The 20,106-nt window shown below is 39.8% G+C and overlaps 1 protein-coding gene across 2 annotated transcripts in view; it reads left to right on the top strand.

Annotated features, from left to right (window-relative positions):
* Positions 1-933: 933 nt before the first annotated feature.
* gphna (gephyrin a) overlaps positions 934-20,106 on the top strand; it is a 34,696-nt gene continuing 15,523 nt past the window's right edge. The window contains exons 1-13 of one of the 2 annotated variants that reach the window (XM_034234751.1): positions 934-1,224; positions 5,058-5,136; positions 8,162-8,219; positions 12,293-12,385; positions 13,400-13,494; positions 13,639-13,705; positions 14,326-14,628; positions 17,102-17,203; positions 18,233-18,370; positions 19,135-19,177; positions 19,274-19,411; positions 19,508-19,600; positions 19,948-20,003. In XM_034234751.1, coding sequence (XP_034090642.1) covers positions 1,029-1,224; positions 5,058-5,136; positions 8,162-8,219; positions 12,293-12,385; positions 13,400-13,494; positions 13,639-13,705; positions 14,326-14,628; positions 17,102-17,203; positions 18,233-18,370; positions 19,135-19,177; positions 19,274-19,411; positions 19,508-19,600; positions 19,948-20,003 — 1,461 coding nt within the window. In that variant the 5' untranslated portion in view covers positions 934-1,028. The remainder of the gene's footprint in view (positions 1,225-5,057; positions 5,137-8,161; positions 8,220-12,292; positions 12,386-13,399; positions 13,495-13,638; positions 13,706-14,325; positions 14,629-17,101; positions 17,204-18,232; positions 18,371-19,134; positions 19,178-19,273; positions 19,412-19,507; positions 19,601-19,947; positions 20,004-20,106) is intronic. The other variant, XM_034234752.1, reaches the window with a different exon arrangement.

Here is a 20,106-nt window from a genome sequence, read left to right as displayed (position 1 = left end):
GCACTCATCGCAAGCAACAAGAAGCATTGCCATAAGGACAGCTCATTGCGATTATGGAGGCTTCAATTTAATAACTGCAAAGTCTTCATAAGTGATTTTAGCTCAATCTATTCTAGGGGGCCAAACTGGCCAATAGCATTCAAGCTGGCAGCAGGATGCCTTAATTTAAATGAGATGAGCCAGATAGTCCTGCTTATATTTTGGTTTGTTTATAAGTGTTTTTTTTCTGCTTTAGTTTACCTGGGGAATAAGTTGTCCTTAATTATACCCTATTTACGGGACAGGCTTTTATTTGAAATAACCTGCATTTGATAAGATATACATCTACATGGATTGATTATAGCCGTCCTATCAATTGATTTTAAGGTCAATAATAAACACAGATAATATTTTACATGGAATTCCTCCAATTTATCTAATTTGCCAAGTGTCATAAAAACGGTGCTTGCTAGCAAATGGCTAAATGAGACTACTAAACGCCATTGAGCCGGACACTCGATGACGTTTAGTATAAGTCCACATTTAGCTTAGCGGATATGACGTGCAGCCATTTGACTATGATGTCGTTTTTTTATTGTGGAAATATCTGTTTGATTTTGTGTCAAAGGGGCCCTTGCTATGCTCACTCATTGTCACAAAGTATAGGCTTCCCTAAGTGGTAGGGGGAAGAGTACAGCTGGTGGCCTGTTCATTTTTTGGCCCCTGCACCTTAGACATCCTAAAACCACCACTGCCCTACTGTGTTAGCAGGAAATCAAGGACCAAATGTCCCCTTATAGCTAAATTAAACCTATTTTTTCCACAGTAAAGCATAATTACTGCTTGTGGTATGCTTCTTCCAACACAATTAGAAAACATTGTGTGCAAAATGGAGCATTGATTGATGAATGATCAGACACTATGATTCACTAATAGGTCACCTTACTCATTTTGGGGGATTTCACACAGTCTCTACTAGTGATTTTTTTGAGGCGGCCCAAAATCTTCACTTATTAATTGGAGGACGAAGACACCTTAAAGCAGAGGACATGCACGCTCACACACACACAGAGCCGTCCTCCAGAGGTGGTGCAGCAGCAGCAGCAGCAGCAGCAGCAGCCCGCACACCACCTCACTGTTTCTATGTATGTGCGGGCACAGTGCAGACAGAGGTTGTAAACATGGCGGCGGACGGGATGGTGCTCACCAACCACGACCATCAGACCCGAGTGGGGATTCTGACGGGTAAGGACACTGTGTGATAAAATGCAATAAAATGCTTCTCTGCAGTGCACCTCTGTGGCGTTTTGTCGTCGGTTGCCTGTGCACGTCGGTGTCACGATACGGGCTGTCTTCGCCGTCGAGCTAGCTATCGTTAGCCACTATGCTAAGCTAACCGGTTTCATTGACTTGTCATTGCTTTAACGTTAGCTGCCTGCCTTTTGACAGGTCGCACAGATGTGAGACTAGTATGTAGCGACGATATTTGCAATTATGTAGTGACATTTATACCGTTTATATTTACATGTGAACATGGCTGTCATATTCAGTTATGTAGCTACTATGTAGCAACACGACATTTAGTAATATATTTTAATCAGTGTCAAGTGAGACAGTAGGAAAAAGAACACCTAGCAAAGACTTTCAAAACTAGGTGGCTATTCCTTGGCGAGCAAGTGCTGCAATGAGTTTTTAACTAAGACTTGTGCTTTTATTTTGAAGGCAAACCCATCGTACTTCCCGTTTTTCTGTGCGGTGTCTTGTCACCTTTACGTTTATATTTCCAAGCAATGTAGCTATACAGAGCCTACATGAGCTGCATTATTCATGTCCCTTTGCAGATCCGCTCTGTTGTCCGCTATTGGGGGTGCTCTTCATTACATTTATGTATATGGTTCCTTTGACGGCCATTTCACACGGGTTTAATAGAGGACTTTTCCGTCATATCAGAAATGCACGTTTATTAATCGTAAATCGTGCGTTTGGAAGCTATTAAAAGCTAATAAGAAGGCAAGGCGCACTGCCCAGGCGAAATGAATTATGTTGTTTTAGCAGCTTCGCCAATTAGCTCGGCTGATGTTCGCCTGTGAGTCGTGCGGAGGAGGACTGGGACCAGTATACAGCCACCGGTCGGTCACCAGTACCACTGCTTCTCCTTGCCAAAGCAGGGGAAGACGTGAGAAAAATGCTAAGCGGATGCTCCCCAGCAGCTGCTCGGGAAGCCTGTCGTGCTTTTGATAAGCTAGCATCTCGGCTAACCAAACAGCAGCTAACACTGCCGTCCATACAACCGAAACCTCCTGTCATATGTTTACATACGTTACCCATTCACGTCATGTGTGTGCGTGAGAATATGTGTGTGGTTTTAGACAATAATTTAATCCAGGAGTTAGGTCACGTATAGGGTCAAATATGGGGTTTAAATTAGATCTAAGCTTACATAAATGGAGCAAAAGGCGTCGAAAAGATGAATAAATAATGATGTGTTGGTACTACTAGGCAAAGTCACAGACTGGTTGTTAAATCAGCAGTCAAACCACAGATATGAGATGTTCCTCCTGTGGTTACTGGGCAGAAGGAGCCAGGTTCAAGCTACACAGTGTACGAGGAGTGCTACATTTAGTTGAAATACTTTGGGAAATACTTCAAACAGAGGCCGTGTTTTTACCAAAGAGCTCTGTGTCCAAAGGGGAAACCACTTAAAGGGCCACGGTGTGGTATTTAGGGGGAGCTATTAGCAGAAATGAAATGCAATATTTCTACCTATTTTTATCATCAGTGTACGATTATATGAAACTTCAATGCTAGATGCCGCCAAATCCTACATATAGAACATGAAAGCTGGGGAAATTCGATATTTTTAGCATTGTCAACAAATTCCATTTTTAAAGACACAAACCAGCATAGATCCTAGGAATGAGTGTGATGTTATGTATACAAGCCTGATTCTTGTATTTTACTCATTGAAAACACAATCAAGCAACACATATGAGAACCTGTGTCCACAAAGCAATTCAAATTGTTTCCAAAGAGGAATTGGCACAAACGACTTTCTAGAGAAAAAAAAACGCTCCTAGTGTATTTTTAGTGAGCGCTTCGCCATTTATGTGCGGCCACTCCGAGGAGTTGATGTTGAAAATATTCCAACTTTTTAGAGATGCGCTGTAGAAATTAAATGAGAAATTTGTTTGTGGTATAGATATATATTATTATTTTTTTGCCGGTAACTATCATAACAGAGATTTTAAAAAAAAAAGCCAGTTTCTTTCTTAGGCTATCGACCAGTTATTCAATGGATGTTGCTGCCAGTGAGTGTTGAACTTTTATCGTTATAAGCGGATTTTCCTGCTCGCTCTAGAGCCAGCCGGTTGGTGTTGAAAAACACAATGTTAAAATTCAAACCTCGGGAGCAATTTTCTGATAAAATGCTTGGAGGATGCTCTGCTTAGTGCCCTGCAAGTGCCTTTCTTTCGGAAAAAGACAATATGTGGATGAAGGGCCTAAGGTTAATGAACATTTGGGGCTAGTAACCCCAGGGAATCAGTGTCTGAGGACTTTGTCCTGGCTGGTTTTCTCTGTGTATGCTGCTCAGGACGCATGTGACACACAAGCGTACACAGCTCATGTTCGTAGAAACCTTAAAGAAAGGCATCAGTAAAATGGAACTTCTGTGTGAACTATTCATATCTTAAACTGCACTGTGTATTTATGTACTTTTTATAAATGTATTTTTTCTTTTAATGTTTCTTTTATTATCTTTTCTTTTAAATGCCTTTGTCTGAATGTCTTTCATGTTTGTAAAGCACCTTGAATTGCCTTGTGTTGAAAGGTGCTATATAAATAAACTTGCCTTGCCTAAGTAACCATCAGTGACGACCACTGTAGTTTACTTCAAGATGGTCTATTTGCGGTTTCAAAGTACCATGGAACATGCCTACAACATGATTCGCCTTTGAAACACTGACAGTTTTTGCACCAAAACTACTTGGTTATGTTTAGGAAAAGATCATGGTTTGTGATGGATGAAATATATGAATCCCAGAAGTGGTTAATCTCAATGGTGTTAGTAAAGTGGTTGTGTGTTGTAACCTCTGATACTGGAAATAGTCACTTCTCACTTATTTTCACTCATCACACCATCCTGTAAATTCTCACTAACTCACCAAGTCTTTGTTAATCTGAATTGAAAGTACCCGAACACACAAGGCTTGAATTTGACAGTTCGATGTCTTTTTTTTTCTATCTCTCCGGCTTCCTGTTCATCTTAGGCTGATCTGACAATATAGGCAGAAAAACCCCCAAAATACAAATTATAATATTTACTGTGGAAAAATCTACTATCTTAGTAAGTACAATTTACTTTGAGGGACAGATGGGGAATTTATTTTTATTTTCTCAAAAATAAATATACGTCAATCTCTTGAGAACCTATAAGTTTGAAATCACACAAGCAGCAATGGCTTATGTGACGGGGTGGCCCCTTCCCATGTCCTTCATTGCATGTTCAGTGTCGTTGGGGTTTTCAAAAACCCAACATTACGTTTGAACAAAACGTAATGGTCTTGTAATGGATATATTTGACATTAAGAAAGATATAGAAAAATCTAGTTTTGGTGGATCATTGAAATAAAAAGAAGGTAATGTACGTTGTACTAAATTGTGAATCTATGATCTATGGGCTAAGGTGCCTCTAGCTAGTGTCAAAGCCAAACAACTTTACAAGAGTTAGCCGATAAAGTTGAAATATGATCAATTATTAAGACATTTTTGTTGACACTTTTAATCTCTGGAGGGAACACAGGGATTTTAGCCTTTGCAGACCATTTACAAAGAAACTGTGAAGACCACTGAGACAAATGTAACATTTGTGATATTGAGCTATATACATAAACATTGATTGATTGAAACCTATAGAACAGGAAAGAGAAACCCTCAAACACGAGTATCAGATGAGGTTGTACCCTTTGAAGACAACCAGCGTATCGGTGATCAGTTTGATTTCCATATGTAGTAAACTGCATCATATTCATCCTGCTGGAGGTGTTTCTGTTCTGTAACCTGGACTCCCCTCTCTCCAGTGAGTGACAGCTGCTTCAGGAACCTGGCTGAGGACCGCAGTGGAGTCAACCTGAAGGACCTGGTCCATGATCCCTCACTGTGAGTCTACATAAACAGCCTCACTACTAATGAATGCACTCGGAAGAATTCATAAAAGCATTTGATTATTTATATAGAAATGACTCTTCACGAAAAAATAGTTCATCTTGTAATTACAAGTATGTCATAGAAAACACAAATACATGTATTCTGAAGTGTTCTTTGCAATCTTACTCATAAAACACATTTTTCAACTCACTGTTGAACCTGCATTAACAAACAGCTTTAATTGTTTGAACTTTACTGCATGTGTGTGTTTTTTATTTGAAGACTTCCCTGTAGTAGCACGGTTAACAATCATTTTTCTGTCGTATTAATCCTTGTGCTTCAGCAATCCATGTACACTTAGTTGTATGGTTATGATTGAAGGTGATCACATAGAGCAGGGGTGTCAAACTCAAATACACAGTGGGCCAAAATTAAAAAATGGGTACCAGTGGAGGGCCGGGCTGGTTCAATGTTTATTGCAAAACTTATGAAATGAAGTTATTGCACATATTAAACCTGGAACTAACAAAGCTTCAATGATTGCCTATAAAAACAACATTAAATAATCAGTTGCATTCATTTCTTATGGCTCTATCTGCAGCTTTTCCAGACTCATTTCTTAGGATTACTTTTTCCCACAGGCCAACAACAGCTTCAACAAAACTATTCCCCTCAAAGAACAAACCAAACATGCCCTGCTGTCGTGAGAGAGAAAGTGCAGAAGGAAACATCCATGTAAACTCAGTGTGCTGCTCTGTGACGCTAGTTCAGATACTTGGCATCTCATCTCGGGTGCAAGTTCATCAATGTTTGGGCTCAGGCTCTGAGCGGAGGAAACCCTCAGGATGGAGTGAAGGTGTGCGTGCAATATACCGGAGGACCACATCTAATAGTAATTAGGAATTATCCACCAAGGCCCTGATTTGGCCCCCGGGCCTTGAGTTTGACACATGTGACCTAGAGTTAAAAGAGTAGGCATTAAAATAACTCTGATGTAGTATTTACAATAGCACAAGCTAGCGAGTTAGCTATATAATACTAATAGGCAATATGTCCTTTGTCTCAATTTGTGGACTTCTGCGGTTGCAATTGCTATTTTGAGTGTGTTTACACTGAGAATTATAACAAAATGCAGTGCACGATTAATGGTCTTAAAATTCCACTTCACTTTTGTTGTAACCATAACTTAAACATGTTTACTAAAGCAAGACAAGACATTTGTTATTTACGCATGGAGCTGCCAGGCTCCATGTTGACATTTACCTCTGACCTACATTTTCTGATGTGTACATTATCCTACTACTGCTGTGAGGTCATCCGTGTTAGCCTCCAGTCTTTCCTCCCCCCCCAGATAGCACTGTGAAGTAATCATGTTAAGGATATTCCGTATGTTGAGATGCACAGACTACATTCCAATTTTTAAATGTCTTGCCCACTGATGCAATTTCAACTTAATCTTACTAAAACAAATCTCATTAACAGTAACAGGTTTATGGATTAATAAGTTCATATTAATGTGAATAGCAGCATGTCACACATTTCTTTACTTTTACGGAAGAAATGATATGCAACATATCTATATAAAACACCTAATGTGATTTACATCAACGCTTCCCAACATAAGGTGTAACTGTCTGTGCTGTTCTGTGGGATTTCAAATGTGCAAATTAGTGTTGTGTCGGTCGGTCGCGAGCCGATTATTTTGAACGGCTCTTTGGTACGAACTACGAACGAGGGGAACCGAGTCGTACTTGGTGAGAGCCGTTCTTTTTATCGTTCAATCGTTGGTCCGCGCACCATAGGTCCGCACTCACTGCCTGCCAACATTCACTCGCCTTTTAAAAAGTTTGATTTTGTTCCCCAAACGTATTCTGTGAAGACCCCCCCTACTCTGATTGGTAGGTTTCAGCACGAGGAGTAAGGTGAGGTGGGGTGGGGTCTTAAGGGAGGGAATGCGCGAGAGAGAAGTCATAACAAGGTAGACAAAGTGTTCTTCGGATGGAAAATGAGCCAAACGCGAAAACGCAGCAGCATTTGGATGCACTTCAACCAAAACCCAGGCAGTGATAAAGCGCACCATTTGTAAAGGCAGAATATCCTTTAAAGCAGGGTCAACAAATAATCTCCATCGCCACTTAAATACACAGTAGCCTATCTAATATTAAGAGTTGCGTGAATTTCATTCAAGGCAAGGCAACTTTATTTACTTAACACATAGGCCTACAGAGGGTACATTCAAAGTAGTACATTCACTGACATGAATGACATGGATATGGCGCCACCTTGTGTCATGTTTACAATGCAGATTATTGACATTAGGTCTGGCAATACAGTCAATCATTATCCTGGTGATTATTTTGCAGATAAACCTGTAACCCCGCCCCTCTAAAAAAAACGGCTATTTTCAACGGCTCTTTGAAAGGAACGGAGCCATAAAATCCGGCTCCCTTCAAAAAGCCATAATTCCCATCACAAGTGCAAATGTGACCAAATTGCATGTAAATACATGTATAACCGATGTTTTATTTGATTGTTGCCTCTGTGTTTAGTGTCCTGTCTGTAACTTTGTGTGGTGGTGTTACCACTGAACAGGTCTCTCTTGAGAATGAGACCTTGTGTCTCAATGAGATTCACCTGTATAAATAAAGGCTAAATAAAAAAATTAACCATTCATAAACTTAGCTGACTCTAACTCTCTAAAGGTAACAACATCCAAATATGTTTGATTACAGTTGCAATTTTAATACATATGTTATTTAGGATGATAAATATTTGACATTATATAAAAAAGGTTTTGCAAATGTATTTCTATGTGGATTTCTTTGACATTTGTAATCACTTTCTTCCTGTGCATTGAAACATCTTATTTTAGAGTCATTTTAAATGGAAACAAAATATATTTTTGAAGTCATTCTTTGTGCATAGATTATTGTTGAGACTGATCTGGCCCCATAGCATATGGTCTGCATGGTTGACATACAGTACACATGCGTGTCCTCTGCCATCACACTGACTCTGACTCTGTCTCACCCTGCAGGCTGGGAGGAGTCATAGCAGCCTACAAGATCGTTCCAGATGAGATTGATGAGATCAAGGTACGTTTCTTGAATTCGAACTCACCAGCAATCACATGACTCAAAGTCAATACAAAAATAAGTTACAATTTGCCGTGGAAAAAGTCTGGACTTTGGTCCACACTCAAAAAAGTTTCAGTCTGTGTCGCAACGCTGGAGAAAACCAATGGCTAATTCCTCCTGACATACTTCCTGAACCTTTGCTCTTTGGCTCATGTTTTCAGCACTTTCAGGGAGCATCAGTCTATTATCAGCCAGCTGGGCAGGACACAGTTCACAGGACACAGTTCACAGGACACAGTTCACAGGACCAGTGGCGGTTCTAGAACATTTTACATGGGGGGGCAAAGGCGGGGCAAAGGCGGGGCAAGAGGTCATGCCAGGGTGGCATAGGAGGGCGGACAGTACGTGGTATTTTATACTGTATATAACCTATTTATTGTTAATTCATGCCCTAACACAAGTGTTCTTAATGCACAAGAGAAACGAGGTGTTCAGACAAACAATCGGGTGCCCTTTGAGTCCCCCAAGCTTACCTCAACCATTTTAAATGAAAGGAAACTACAAAATGTATTTTAAAGCAATGTAAAATTAAATATATATTTTGTTTTAAAACAAATGGGTTGTCTTAGACCAGGGGTGGGGAACCTCCGGCCCCCGGGCCGTATACGGCCCGCGAGACCATTTGGTTTGGCCCTCGAGGTCATTTATAAAACACACGCAAAAAAGAGAAAAATTAAAGAAATCTAGACCGCAAAATAATTAAACAAGCCAGTGCCTGTTTTTCCTGGCAACGGTCATGGTCCTTGAACACAACATGAGCCTAACGTGTCATCACGTGGTATATGTCTCGTCTGACAGGGGTGCAATTCTGACGGAGAGCACCAGAACGCCGCTCCGGGACTTAAAAAAATGGCAGTACCCATAAGTCCGTACACATCCTGCAGTTTTTGCGTGGCTGTGTCTTTAGTTGAAAGCCCAGTGGCGATCTGTTCATCTGTCATACTGATCATACAGTCAATAACTTTGTTGTTATTAGCATCTGGTTAGCTAGCTATGCTAACGAATATAAAAAGCTTTTTCTCCAACCAGTGAGGTAAAGGCACATCTTTATATGATCATTATAGTTATCAAAACATAAGAGAATATAGTAAACAGGTATAAAATACTATATGATAGTAACAAAAAGAAGTTGTTATTAATAATAAAGAATACAGTTTGAAAGGGGAGTGATTTGTAAAATATCCATAAAGAAAAAGTAAATCTGCTTACAGTTCTGTTTCATATGGGTGTTGAGAGATGTTTCCATAGATCTCTTCATTTTGCTCTCAAAGTGCACCAGATTGATGCTTTCAACTTCAATATTTAAAAATAAATCTTCCCGGGGGAGCAAGCCCCCGGACCCCCCGAGAGGAGGTTAGGTCCCCCCTAGAGGAGGTTAGGTCCCCCCCACTTAAATCATGTCCATGGATAGGAAACTAAATACATTTGCACACATCTTGTGTCCATACCTTTCTGTTTGGTGATCATGCCACAACCGTGCACGTGAATGCATGCGCGAGTCATGGCAAGATATCTGGATTAAGAGGTTGCTTTTTATTTGCACAGCATGAAAGAAAGGCCAAATGAATGGGCTGTGATTTTTAAGCAGAGGTCAATAATTTGTGCGGCCCTCGAAGGATGTTGAAAACATTGAAATGGCCCTTGAGAGGAAAAAGGTTCCCCACCCCTGTCTTAGACAGACATATTTGCATGTCCTCACTAAGCATTATTACATATTAATTTAATATTAAACAAATCAAAATGGCCAATTATCCCAACATGTTGCTGCTAATATAATCATATGCTTGTCAACTTTAACTGATCAAAAATCAATTCTGAAAAAATACTTGAATTATCTATGAAATTGCAATATTGTCCCTCAGTTTGTTTCAACCCTGTCACGCCATACCATTTACCCTCCTATTAAAATAATGGATCAGTCCATGTGTGATCTGCATTGAGGGAATTACATCACAAAAGTGTCAGTTTCTTCTCTTACCTATATTTCAGTTTTTGTATTTTCAGATTAAGATTGACAAGCTCAACATTTCAACTATGTTGTATGAATTAATAATAGTAAATCATTGTTTATTACAAAAATAAGCAATAGTTTTGCAAAATATTACAATTTTGTAATGTCCTTGACTTCCATGTGGTGCCATATCTTAGCTAAACAAGGTCTCATGCTACTTTTTGTCAAAAACTTCAACCCTGTTACATTTTTAAAAGGAAATTCCTAGTAATTATTTATATTTTGTGCCTGAGGTGGGAAAATGTAAGTAGTCCACTACCAGATGTTATGAGCAAACATTTTGGTTTCATTTTTCAAAGATATAAAGACCCAAAAGGCACCCGATTCAGAGAATACTCAGAATTCTGCATACTGTAAGTACTTAATTATAATTAAGTACACAAATGACATCACCCATCTCTTCAGAGAGCTACAGGTGACCTGTGCAGCAACACATTTCAATCAATATTTGTCAATACTAAGAGCTGCTAGATTGAGCTGCTGTAATGGAATATGTAAGGAGAATAAGAACATACCATGTGGTCCAGCTGGAGTCTCCTCTGCCTCCTGATCCCTGCCTCTGGCCCTCTTTCTGATACTTCATCTTTATTCCTCACATATATTTCTTCTTCTTCACTAATGTCTTCATCTCCTCCTCTTCCTCCTGCTCTGACCCTCCTGGTCTCTTCATCTCTCTTTTCCTTTTCCTCTTTCTGTTCGTCCTGATCACTTCTCATATGTCTTTTTGCTGTTGTTGAATCACTCCTATACTCTGGCCTGCAAGAGTCTACTTGTGAAAAGCACTGGTACAAATGCTTGTATAACTTTACACGTTAGGGCCATGTAGCCTAGCTAATATGTAGCATATCATAAATATAACATCAGAAAGCATTGATCAAGCGCACACAGGCAGCTGTGTTTGGATCCAGTTTTTACGGTAAAGGATGTATCCTGGTTTCATTGATCTGGCCTCATGGCTGTGATGTGTAGTTTACGTGGATTTAATAGGAGGCTACCGCGTAGTTTAACAAAGTGATCGATCTCCCAGCTAACGCTGTCTGCGTAGTATTTTGTAACGTAACGCCCCAAACAGCGCCCGTCTGTTAAACGCTATCGATTCAATCGGCAGCGTTTTATTAATATTTACTTTCAAGCTCTCGTCCTTAGTAAAAACAAAACTAGTGGAAAGGGAAATGCTCCCAGGGGAAGCTGATCCATAGGTGCTGGGACAGCTCGCTCCCTCTCTGCAGCGGTGTGAGCCGCAGCGGTGTGAGCCGCAGCGGTGTGAGCCGCAGCGGTGTGAGCCGCAGCGGTGTGAGCCGCAGCGGTGTGAGCCGCAGCGGTGTGTGTGAACGCCGCTCCGCAGTTTAATGCAGGGCCGTAGCTGCGTTTTTAACAGGCCTAAAATGATATTTAAAATGATTCAGTTTTAACAAATGTAATGCTTGTTTTGTTGCTTGAGAAGCTTGTGGAAATAGTGTAGGTTTGTTTTAGTACAGTTTTAGGGAAACAAAAATTAGGGTGGCAGCTGGGGGGGCAAGGCTCTACAGTGGGGGAGCTGCCCCCCCTGTAGATCCGCCCCCCCTGTAGATCCGCCCCCCCTGTAGATCCGCCCCTGCACAGGACACAGTTCACAGGACACAGTTCACAGGACACAGGACACAGGACACAGGACACGATACTGTAGATGTGCAGAGGATCACATCATCAACATTTTGCTAGGACTGGCACTTTTTAAAACTCTTTAAATATAATGAATATTTCATATTTATTTTAAAAAAAAGAAATCGATCCACAATGCCTTTTTCAATTCGCAAATAAAAGCTGGATTAAGAAATGCCTATTTGTGTCTTTTAGAAAGATATTCACAAATGTGTTTGGCTTATTAGCAAATGAATTCAGATCTTTGAACTTTGAAACATTCTATATTCCCAGATGAAAGGTGTACACACAGGATGTTGATCTGTTGACACAAAGAATCCTGAAAGAAAGGAGGAATGCATGGTGTAGTTGTAAACTGTGTGTGTTTCCATGTGTACAGGACACTCTCCTGGAGTGGTGTGATGAGCAGCAGCTGAATCTCATCCTCACCACTGGAGGAACTGGGTTTGCACCCCGAGATGTCACCCCTGAGGTACAGAAGAACACAACTAGGCAAACTGTGTCAAAAGCCCAATACAACAAGCATTAGGTCACAGTTGATTGATCATCAGTGTTCCAGTTGGGAATGGACTGAATCGGACACTCTTTTTTTCCATTATTTCTCATTATAAATGCTAATCAAAATAAGGATATAAGTTTACAAGTATTTGATTAAGAGATTACACACATTTTTGATCATCACCAATTTGAATATTGACTTTGATTAATTCAGTGATCCAATTTATTTTATAAAATAAAAAACAGACTCGTGGTTTTTGGTTCATCTTTAAAAATGATTATATAGGGTTACAGTAACTGTACTGTATATATCACTATTAAATAAGTTGGATTTTTTTTTTAAAAGCAAACATTGAGCCTATAACTTGATCAAAACATAACAAATAATAAGTATTATTATGATTAAAAACAGGAAAACTAAAGACTGGTTTTTAGGATAAACAAATGATACCAAAATAACCAGTTTTATGTAACCAAGTACATTTACACAAGAACTATACTTAAGTACTCTTTTTTATTTTAATACTATTAATTCCACTACAATTATTTAACACTCTTAGTTATTTTTTATGTATAAAAAAAACACGATATGCTTATAAAATGTAATAAAGAACTGTAATACTACACAGTATTTATATTTTTAAAAAAAACTCAAATTGCAACTTTAAAATGCTATCACATGTATTTGATTAAAACAGGATAGTAGAAGAACCATAATAATAATAATAATAATAATAATAATAAGATTTAGCTAAAAGAGCCATTCTGCATAATGTATGCTTTTACTTTTTATTTCGTTCTTTATGTTATTATTAATTATTATTTTAATTTGAGCGTATGTTAAGTTTGATGGTAACACTTTTCTTACCTAAACTCGGGTAACATTTTGAATGTATAAGGTACTTTAAGACCAAAGAATTTCTACATAGTATTTCTACTATTCTATTCTAGTATTTCTACTTCCATCTCCTGGTGTGTTGTGTTGCAGGCCACCAGAGAGGTGATAGAGCGGGAGGCTCCGGGGATGGCCCTGGCCATGCTGATGGGATCACTCAATGTAACACCACTAGGCATGCTGTCCAGGTGAACTCTTGATGTTTTCACTGCCTGTCAGTTAGACACGCTGCCTACTCCAGGAGTGATCTGCTAATCTGCTGTTTTCTAACCATATTAGAGTGTGTGGTATGATATCTTGTGCTCTAACCATCTTTCTACTGCTTTCTCTAGGCCTGTGTGTGGTATCCGTGGTAAAACTCTGATCATCAACCTGCCAGGGAGCAAGAAGGGCTCTCAGGTAAGATCATGTGACTTTGCTCACCTATGCTTACCCTGAACTCTGCTTGAAAGAAAACATCTTATTATGAGATTATCTTCTCACAAATCTAATGCTAATTACTTGAAATAATTCAATACAAAACCTACAATAACCCACTAACTATGGAATATCATTTAATGTTAAATGTTTGTCCTTTTGAAAGCAAATTCAATTGGGAAAATAAGGCATTGTGACTTTTGAAGGACTTGACTTGAGAATATTGCTGTACCTAACTCTAAACAGTAGATGTAAGTACAGAAGAATGCAAATTGAGATGCAGCACCACTACTTCCAGAATTCAGAAAGTGACTACATTTTACAAGGCTAAAACGTAGTGATCATGTCAAAACCACAGATTGCATTTCAAATGTTTTATTTCACTTTCACACCCATTATCTTGGGTAATACCAGTAAACAAATATGACCATCATTTGAGGATGTTAGTTTGATGAAAGAATAAATCCTCACCACACTGTTTCAAAACCTCTATGGGTGGACAAGAGGAGGGGGCAGTAGCTCCTGAGTAGTGGGACAGCATCATGTAGGGTGGGCTAGTTCCAAGCTGACTTCTGATGTCAGTGCTTTGGTTTGTGTTGCAGGAGTGTTTCCAGTTCATCCTGCCTGCTCTGCCTCATGCCATCGACCTGCTGCGTGAGGCCATCGTCCAGGTGAAGAACACGCACGCCGCCCTGGAGCAGCTGCCCTCCCCCTCCCCTCTGCTGGCCAACATGCACCTCGACTCCAACATGCACACCATGGAGCGCGGCACCCAGTGCGAGGATGAGGATGAGGAGGACGAGGACGAGGACATGAGGAGAGGGCGGCACGTGCACAACCACCACCACCACCACCACCTCCAGCACGGCTCCTCCCACATCACCGCAGCCGCCATCGCTGCCAAGGTAACAGCGGACGGGACACACATCAGTGCTGCTGCTGCTGCTGGAAACCTGATAGATGAAACTTGAATGATCCCTGTGGGGAAATTGGGTCATTGCAGCAGCAGCAGGGAACTGTACTACACACAACTCTGTGCTCTAATGCTGCTGCAGGACTCCCAACAAATATGATCAAATATAAGAAATGACATATTAGTAAAACATTTCAATGAGATAGTCAGCAGAGCATTTCAGACCATTTTCAGAAACATTCTTGGCTCCTTTACTTTCACCAATAAACAATTTGTTTTCCTTTACTGTTTTTGAAGACACTATCCTTCAAAGCGCTGCCCCATAATGCAGTGCAACTCCCATTCCCTATTGGCAAGAAGTTGACACCATGAAATACACAAAAGGAAACTTTTAAATAAAACAAAAATAAATGATGAAAATATAAATAAAAAAAATAGGAAAATAAACATTATTATAATAATGAGGGGGAGAGAGCACGCTCGTGAACTGTCAACGGGGGACTGTTAGCGCCGTGTTATGTGCATGCCCACTGCCCCTCGCGGGATCGCGCACAGCAAATACTCACAGACATTTCAATGATCTGTTCGGCAAAGTTAGATTTGGAAACTGTATAATTTCCTTTTGGGCGGGCATGCATAACACCGGAGCCTCGCTGCAAGGAAACTGTGGCGCTGTGGCATTGTTAAAAAAAATCCGTCATAGACAGAAAATATTCGGTTAACATGACCTCTGGGTAGCTGCAACAAGTAATACCAACGTCTATTCCTACAACAATTTGGACACATTTTTCACATATGCTGCAACCCTATAATTAATCAAATAGTCTATTTTTATTTTGTTACTTTGTGAAACAATCTTTGTTTATTTATTTTTCCCACAAGAATAGCTCTTTACCAAGTATTTTTTGTACTAAGTATTGTAGTTACAGCAAGTGTTGATATTGCAGTCCAAATGAAGAACATAACTACTTTGAGCTGGTGCAAAGCCAGCATGCAGGGGTAGACATTAAGGGTAACATTTCACTGGCCCTCCGGGCGGTGGGATTTTCTTATCACTGGCCCCACCATTGTAACCACGGGCCCAAGAGCATTCGTCCAAAAAAATAACTAATAATGAAGAAAATTAACACATTTGTTCATTTTCAACGATATTACTACTTGTACTACAACATTTGAATCATCAGTTCTTCCTCATTTTCCTCAATTGTTCATATTTGGTTTCTTAAAATAATTATATTGTTGTCATTGGTAAAAAAATTCTGCTATTATGAGTATTATTATTAGTATAATGCGCTTTCTGCCTTCCTGTCATTATCAGGAGTTAGAAATGTAATGGCTATGTAATAGATTAGAACCTTCATTCTCCTAAACTGCTGGGACATGTCCCTATAGCCAATACCTTTATATGTTCTACTCTTCACTTACTTGTCAGCATAGGTCGGCATTGATGTACAGAGCCGACAGAAGACCTTGTTTATATTGGCATCATATTGAGAGGTGCTGCAGTGACGCGTCATAAAACCAGGAAGTAAGCTGCTGGTTCCCTCGACAGAAAGCAATGGGATTTCTCCACAGGGTTTGGGAAAATAGCTGGAAATAAGGTCTGTGGAAAACGAATCTGTTTGATAAATGCACGTTTTGTTCAGCCGGATAATCTACTTTTATAATTTTCGAATCATAAATCTAATCGATAGATTTATGATTCGAAAGTTATAAAAGGGTTCTAGGACGTGTCACTGCACCACAATATAGAATTTAGAAGCCAACTCCATTGATCAAGCCAGTGTGGCTGAAACTTTCTCTCCCTCATCTTCTCATGCTCCCTGTCACTCTCCTTTAACTCCTCCAGTGACTTTCTTTTATTTGAAGATTGTTTTTGCCCGGCGCTTGGCCGGTTACCGCTGGTATTAAAGACATTTTGGCGAATGGTTAGGTGGCGCGAAAGTCTGTAGTGAAGGAGCCTGCTCGCGCTGCGCTCCGCAGCAAACGGCAGTTTGCTTTTCCCCCAACAACGACAACCGCCTCACGAAATGCTATGTTGTAGCGTTAATAAACTAAATTTAACAAAATTGCTAGTCAAAATACCTATACCACAGGACCATTTTTAGTGGCCCGAGCGGGCAAGTGGAAAGTACGTTATGCTGGCCCGGGGTGTCTAAATAGTGCTTCCGGGCCAGCGGGCCATTTATAATGTCGAGCCCTGCCAGCACGTTAAAGATACTTTCACATAAGCCAATTCCAATTACTCAAAATGTAATGCCATGTAGAAGAAAAGTGGAGGGAGCATTAAGGAAGTCCAAGGAGCAGCTTTGAAATATAAATGTCATATTGGTTGTGTTTCATTCATTCATTTCCCACTGTGAAGCACTCCATTTCAACTCATTCACCTGTCTGTTTATGGGGACATGTGTCTGTCTGTCTGTATCTACCCCGCATGCATGTTTGTTTGTGTGTGTGTCCATCAGACGAGCCATGCTGTGGTCATGGCTAAGGGGGCTCCCTACCTGCCCGGCAACACACCTGCCCCGCCCACTCATTTCACCTGCTCCTGTTCCCATGACCAGCAGGTGAGACACACACCTCTCCTCTCCTCTCATTGGTCGGTTCATCATGTCTTTCACATACACTGTCTTGTTCTTCATACCTAGATTACACTTATTTGAATCTCTCTGAAATTATTCAAATGTGTCTAGAGCTGCAAAAATATTCATTAATAAACCTACTATACATAGTGTATGTGTATGCTGTCCCACACCAAATGACAGAATGAAAAAAACAAAAACAAGCTAGTTAAGAAAGTGAAACGTTTGATGGTAAAGACCTACATATTTCTCTCAGGAGTTGAGTGAAACCAAAAATAGTGACAAGGGGAGTGAAAACGTGTTTAGGTGGACTCCAACATGTCTGCTTGGTGTGTAAACTGTTTGATAATACAGTGGTGCAGGAATGATTCCTTAAACCTGGAAAGGAGTGAGCATTTCCTCACTTCCTGTTCAATCATTTCGAAGTCGATGTTTTTTGAATGTGTTTTTTGTTAGATGCATGTTCTGTTTGTTCTATAACCAATACAAATATGCCAGTAAATACCCAACTGATGAATGTCCACAGCTTCTGTGGTATACAATCAACCGTAAAAAATCCCACTAAACGTCATCAGGCATCTTTTTTAATCCTAATATTAGCTATGTTCTTCTAAAGATTGCATGTTTGTCATAACAATTCTTGAAGTTAATTATATGTCAAAGTTATTTTAACAGCTCGTTTCTGCTGCCCCCAGGTGGTCAAAAAAGTGAATGCAGCTTTGTATAAAAACTAATTTCTTTTTAAGTCCTGATTAAACTAATCAAGTTAGTAAAGATGCATTTAAATCATGACGCTTAAGTAAGATTTGTCATCATTCACATTATGAGCTCACAACCAATGATGTTGCCAATTCATTACAGCCAAGGTCAATATAAATATTATTGCTGACAATTTGCCACAGCATACCATATCTTTTTTAGCAACGCGAGTAGTCTAAGTTGTAGTAGACCGCAAAACAACTGAAGGAATTGATTTGACTTCCATTAAGTACGTTTGTCTGTGTGTGTTTGTAGATCCCGGACTCTATCATTTCTCGAGGCGTTCAGGTGCTTCCTCGAGATTCAGCCTCTTTAAGCTCCACCCCTTCTGAGTCACCACGGGCAACACAGGCGACCTCCCGCCTTTCCACCGCCTCATGCCCGACACCCAAGGTACACACAAACTTTCTTACATGCACATACACATTAGCACTGAGAATAATCTAATGTTTTAACTATACAAATATTTGAAAAAACACCTTGAATGTAAAGTGCAGCATATTTCTACATTGCAGTATGCTTTCCAAGATTCATAGAGCTTGCCAATCATTTATATTATTAATAAAATAACAACAATAAAGAACTGTTTCCCTATGATTATGGAGATGTTTCTGATTGTTTTTAAACTTTATTTGTATGTATCACTTATTATAGCAAGCTTCATAAAAAGGTTTTTTTTAATTCAGATATTTGAGAATTGTTTGGTTCCAATGTAACCACTTCATCTACTTTGAACAAAGCGTAAGGAGTCTTGTGGATTGGCCTATTAAATGTGACTTCCAATACTGTATTGTATCTTTGAATTGGAATATTAATAGTAATATATGACTAAGTGTTCGACAGTAAGGACTTGTGAGTTGTTTGGAGTTGAAGTGAATGACACTGTGAGGTTTGGCAAACTGAAATATAAATATGTTCACGTGAAATGTGTGTATAATCAGACACAAAGCTTCTGGTGTGCCGGTTTTGACCTTCACAGCCAGAATTCATGTTATCCATGATTCCATGTCCTGTATATTAGACATTATGAACAGATAAATCAACGAATGAATTCAATTGCTCAACTTTATTGTTGTGAATAAGTATTGAAATCATCTCCCATACATATTTGCATGAAATGATAACCAAGTATGGAATATGTGTCTTTCTCTCTGCAGGTTCAGTCCCGATGTGGCAGTAATGAGAACATTCTGAGGGCCAGTAAGTAACTGTGGAGACTTTTTAATCCTAATGGTACCGTTTATAGTAACATATTCACCACTTACTTAACCCCTTTCCCTGATTGTGTGTGTGTAGGCCACAGTGCAGTGGACATCAGTAAAGTGGCACGTCGTCATCGCATGTCTCCGTTCCCATTGACGTCGATGGACAAAGCCTTCATCACTGTTCTAGAGATGACACCTATTCTGGGAATTGAAGTCATTAACTACAGAGGTGAGTCTTCTGTGTTTTTATCCCCCTAATATTTGTTGTGATTGTTGTTAATATATGGTGTGCACTAATTTGACGTGGTTTGGCTCACTTCTCAAGACGGTTTGGGTCGAGTGCTCGCTCAGGACATCTATGCCAAAGACAACCTTCCTCCATTCCCGGCTTCCGTTAAAGATGGCTATGCTGTACGAGGTGAGACAACTAATATCATCCATTACTATCCATTCAAATCCAATGTAAAAATCCCATTGGCTTTTTGTCAAGGGAGCTCAGGTCGGCCGACAAAGAAACGTAATCACTGCACCACTCCATACAACATTAATGAAACATTATGTCAGGGACACCAATGTAAAACATAAATGACCATTTCCACTTGGCTTATCTGACAACTGCAAATGTCTCTGCTTTTACATTTATGAATGTATTTGTTCACAGCATTCTGTATAGAAACTGTCCTCTTGGCTGTCACCTAAAAATCGATAATCATGGTCTAATTTCCATCGTTAACCTCAACTAACGTCATCATGTTTGTGCTGTAGCCGCGGACGGCCCGGGAGATCGCTTCATCATGGGAGAATCACAGGCTGGACAGCAGGTCAGCTATAATACACTAACACTGTGCTAATGTGGTAACAACCTGGAACCATTACTTCTACTTTTAAAACTCCAATGATTTACATCAAGCATGGTGGAAAACT

This window comes from Gymnodraco acuticeps, unplaced genomic scaffold (assembly GCF_902827175.1).
Source record: "Gymnodraco acuticeps unplaced genomic scaffold, fGymAcu1.1, whole genome shotgun sequence".
Taxonomy (NCBI): domain Eukaryota; kingdom Metazoa; phylum Chordata; class Actinopteri; order Perciformes; family Bathydraconidae; genus Gymnodraco; species Gymnodraco acuticeps.
Note: the sequence above shows the minus strand (reverse complement) of the source record. Positions and strands in the feature narration are given on the sequence as shown.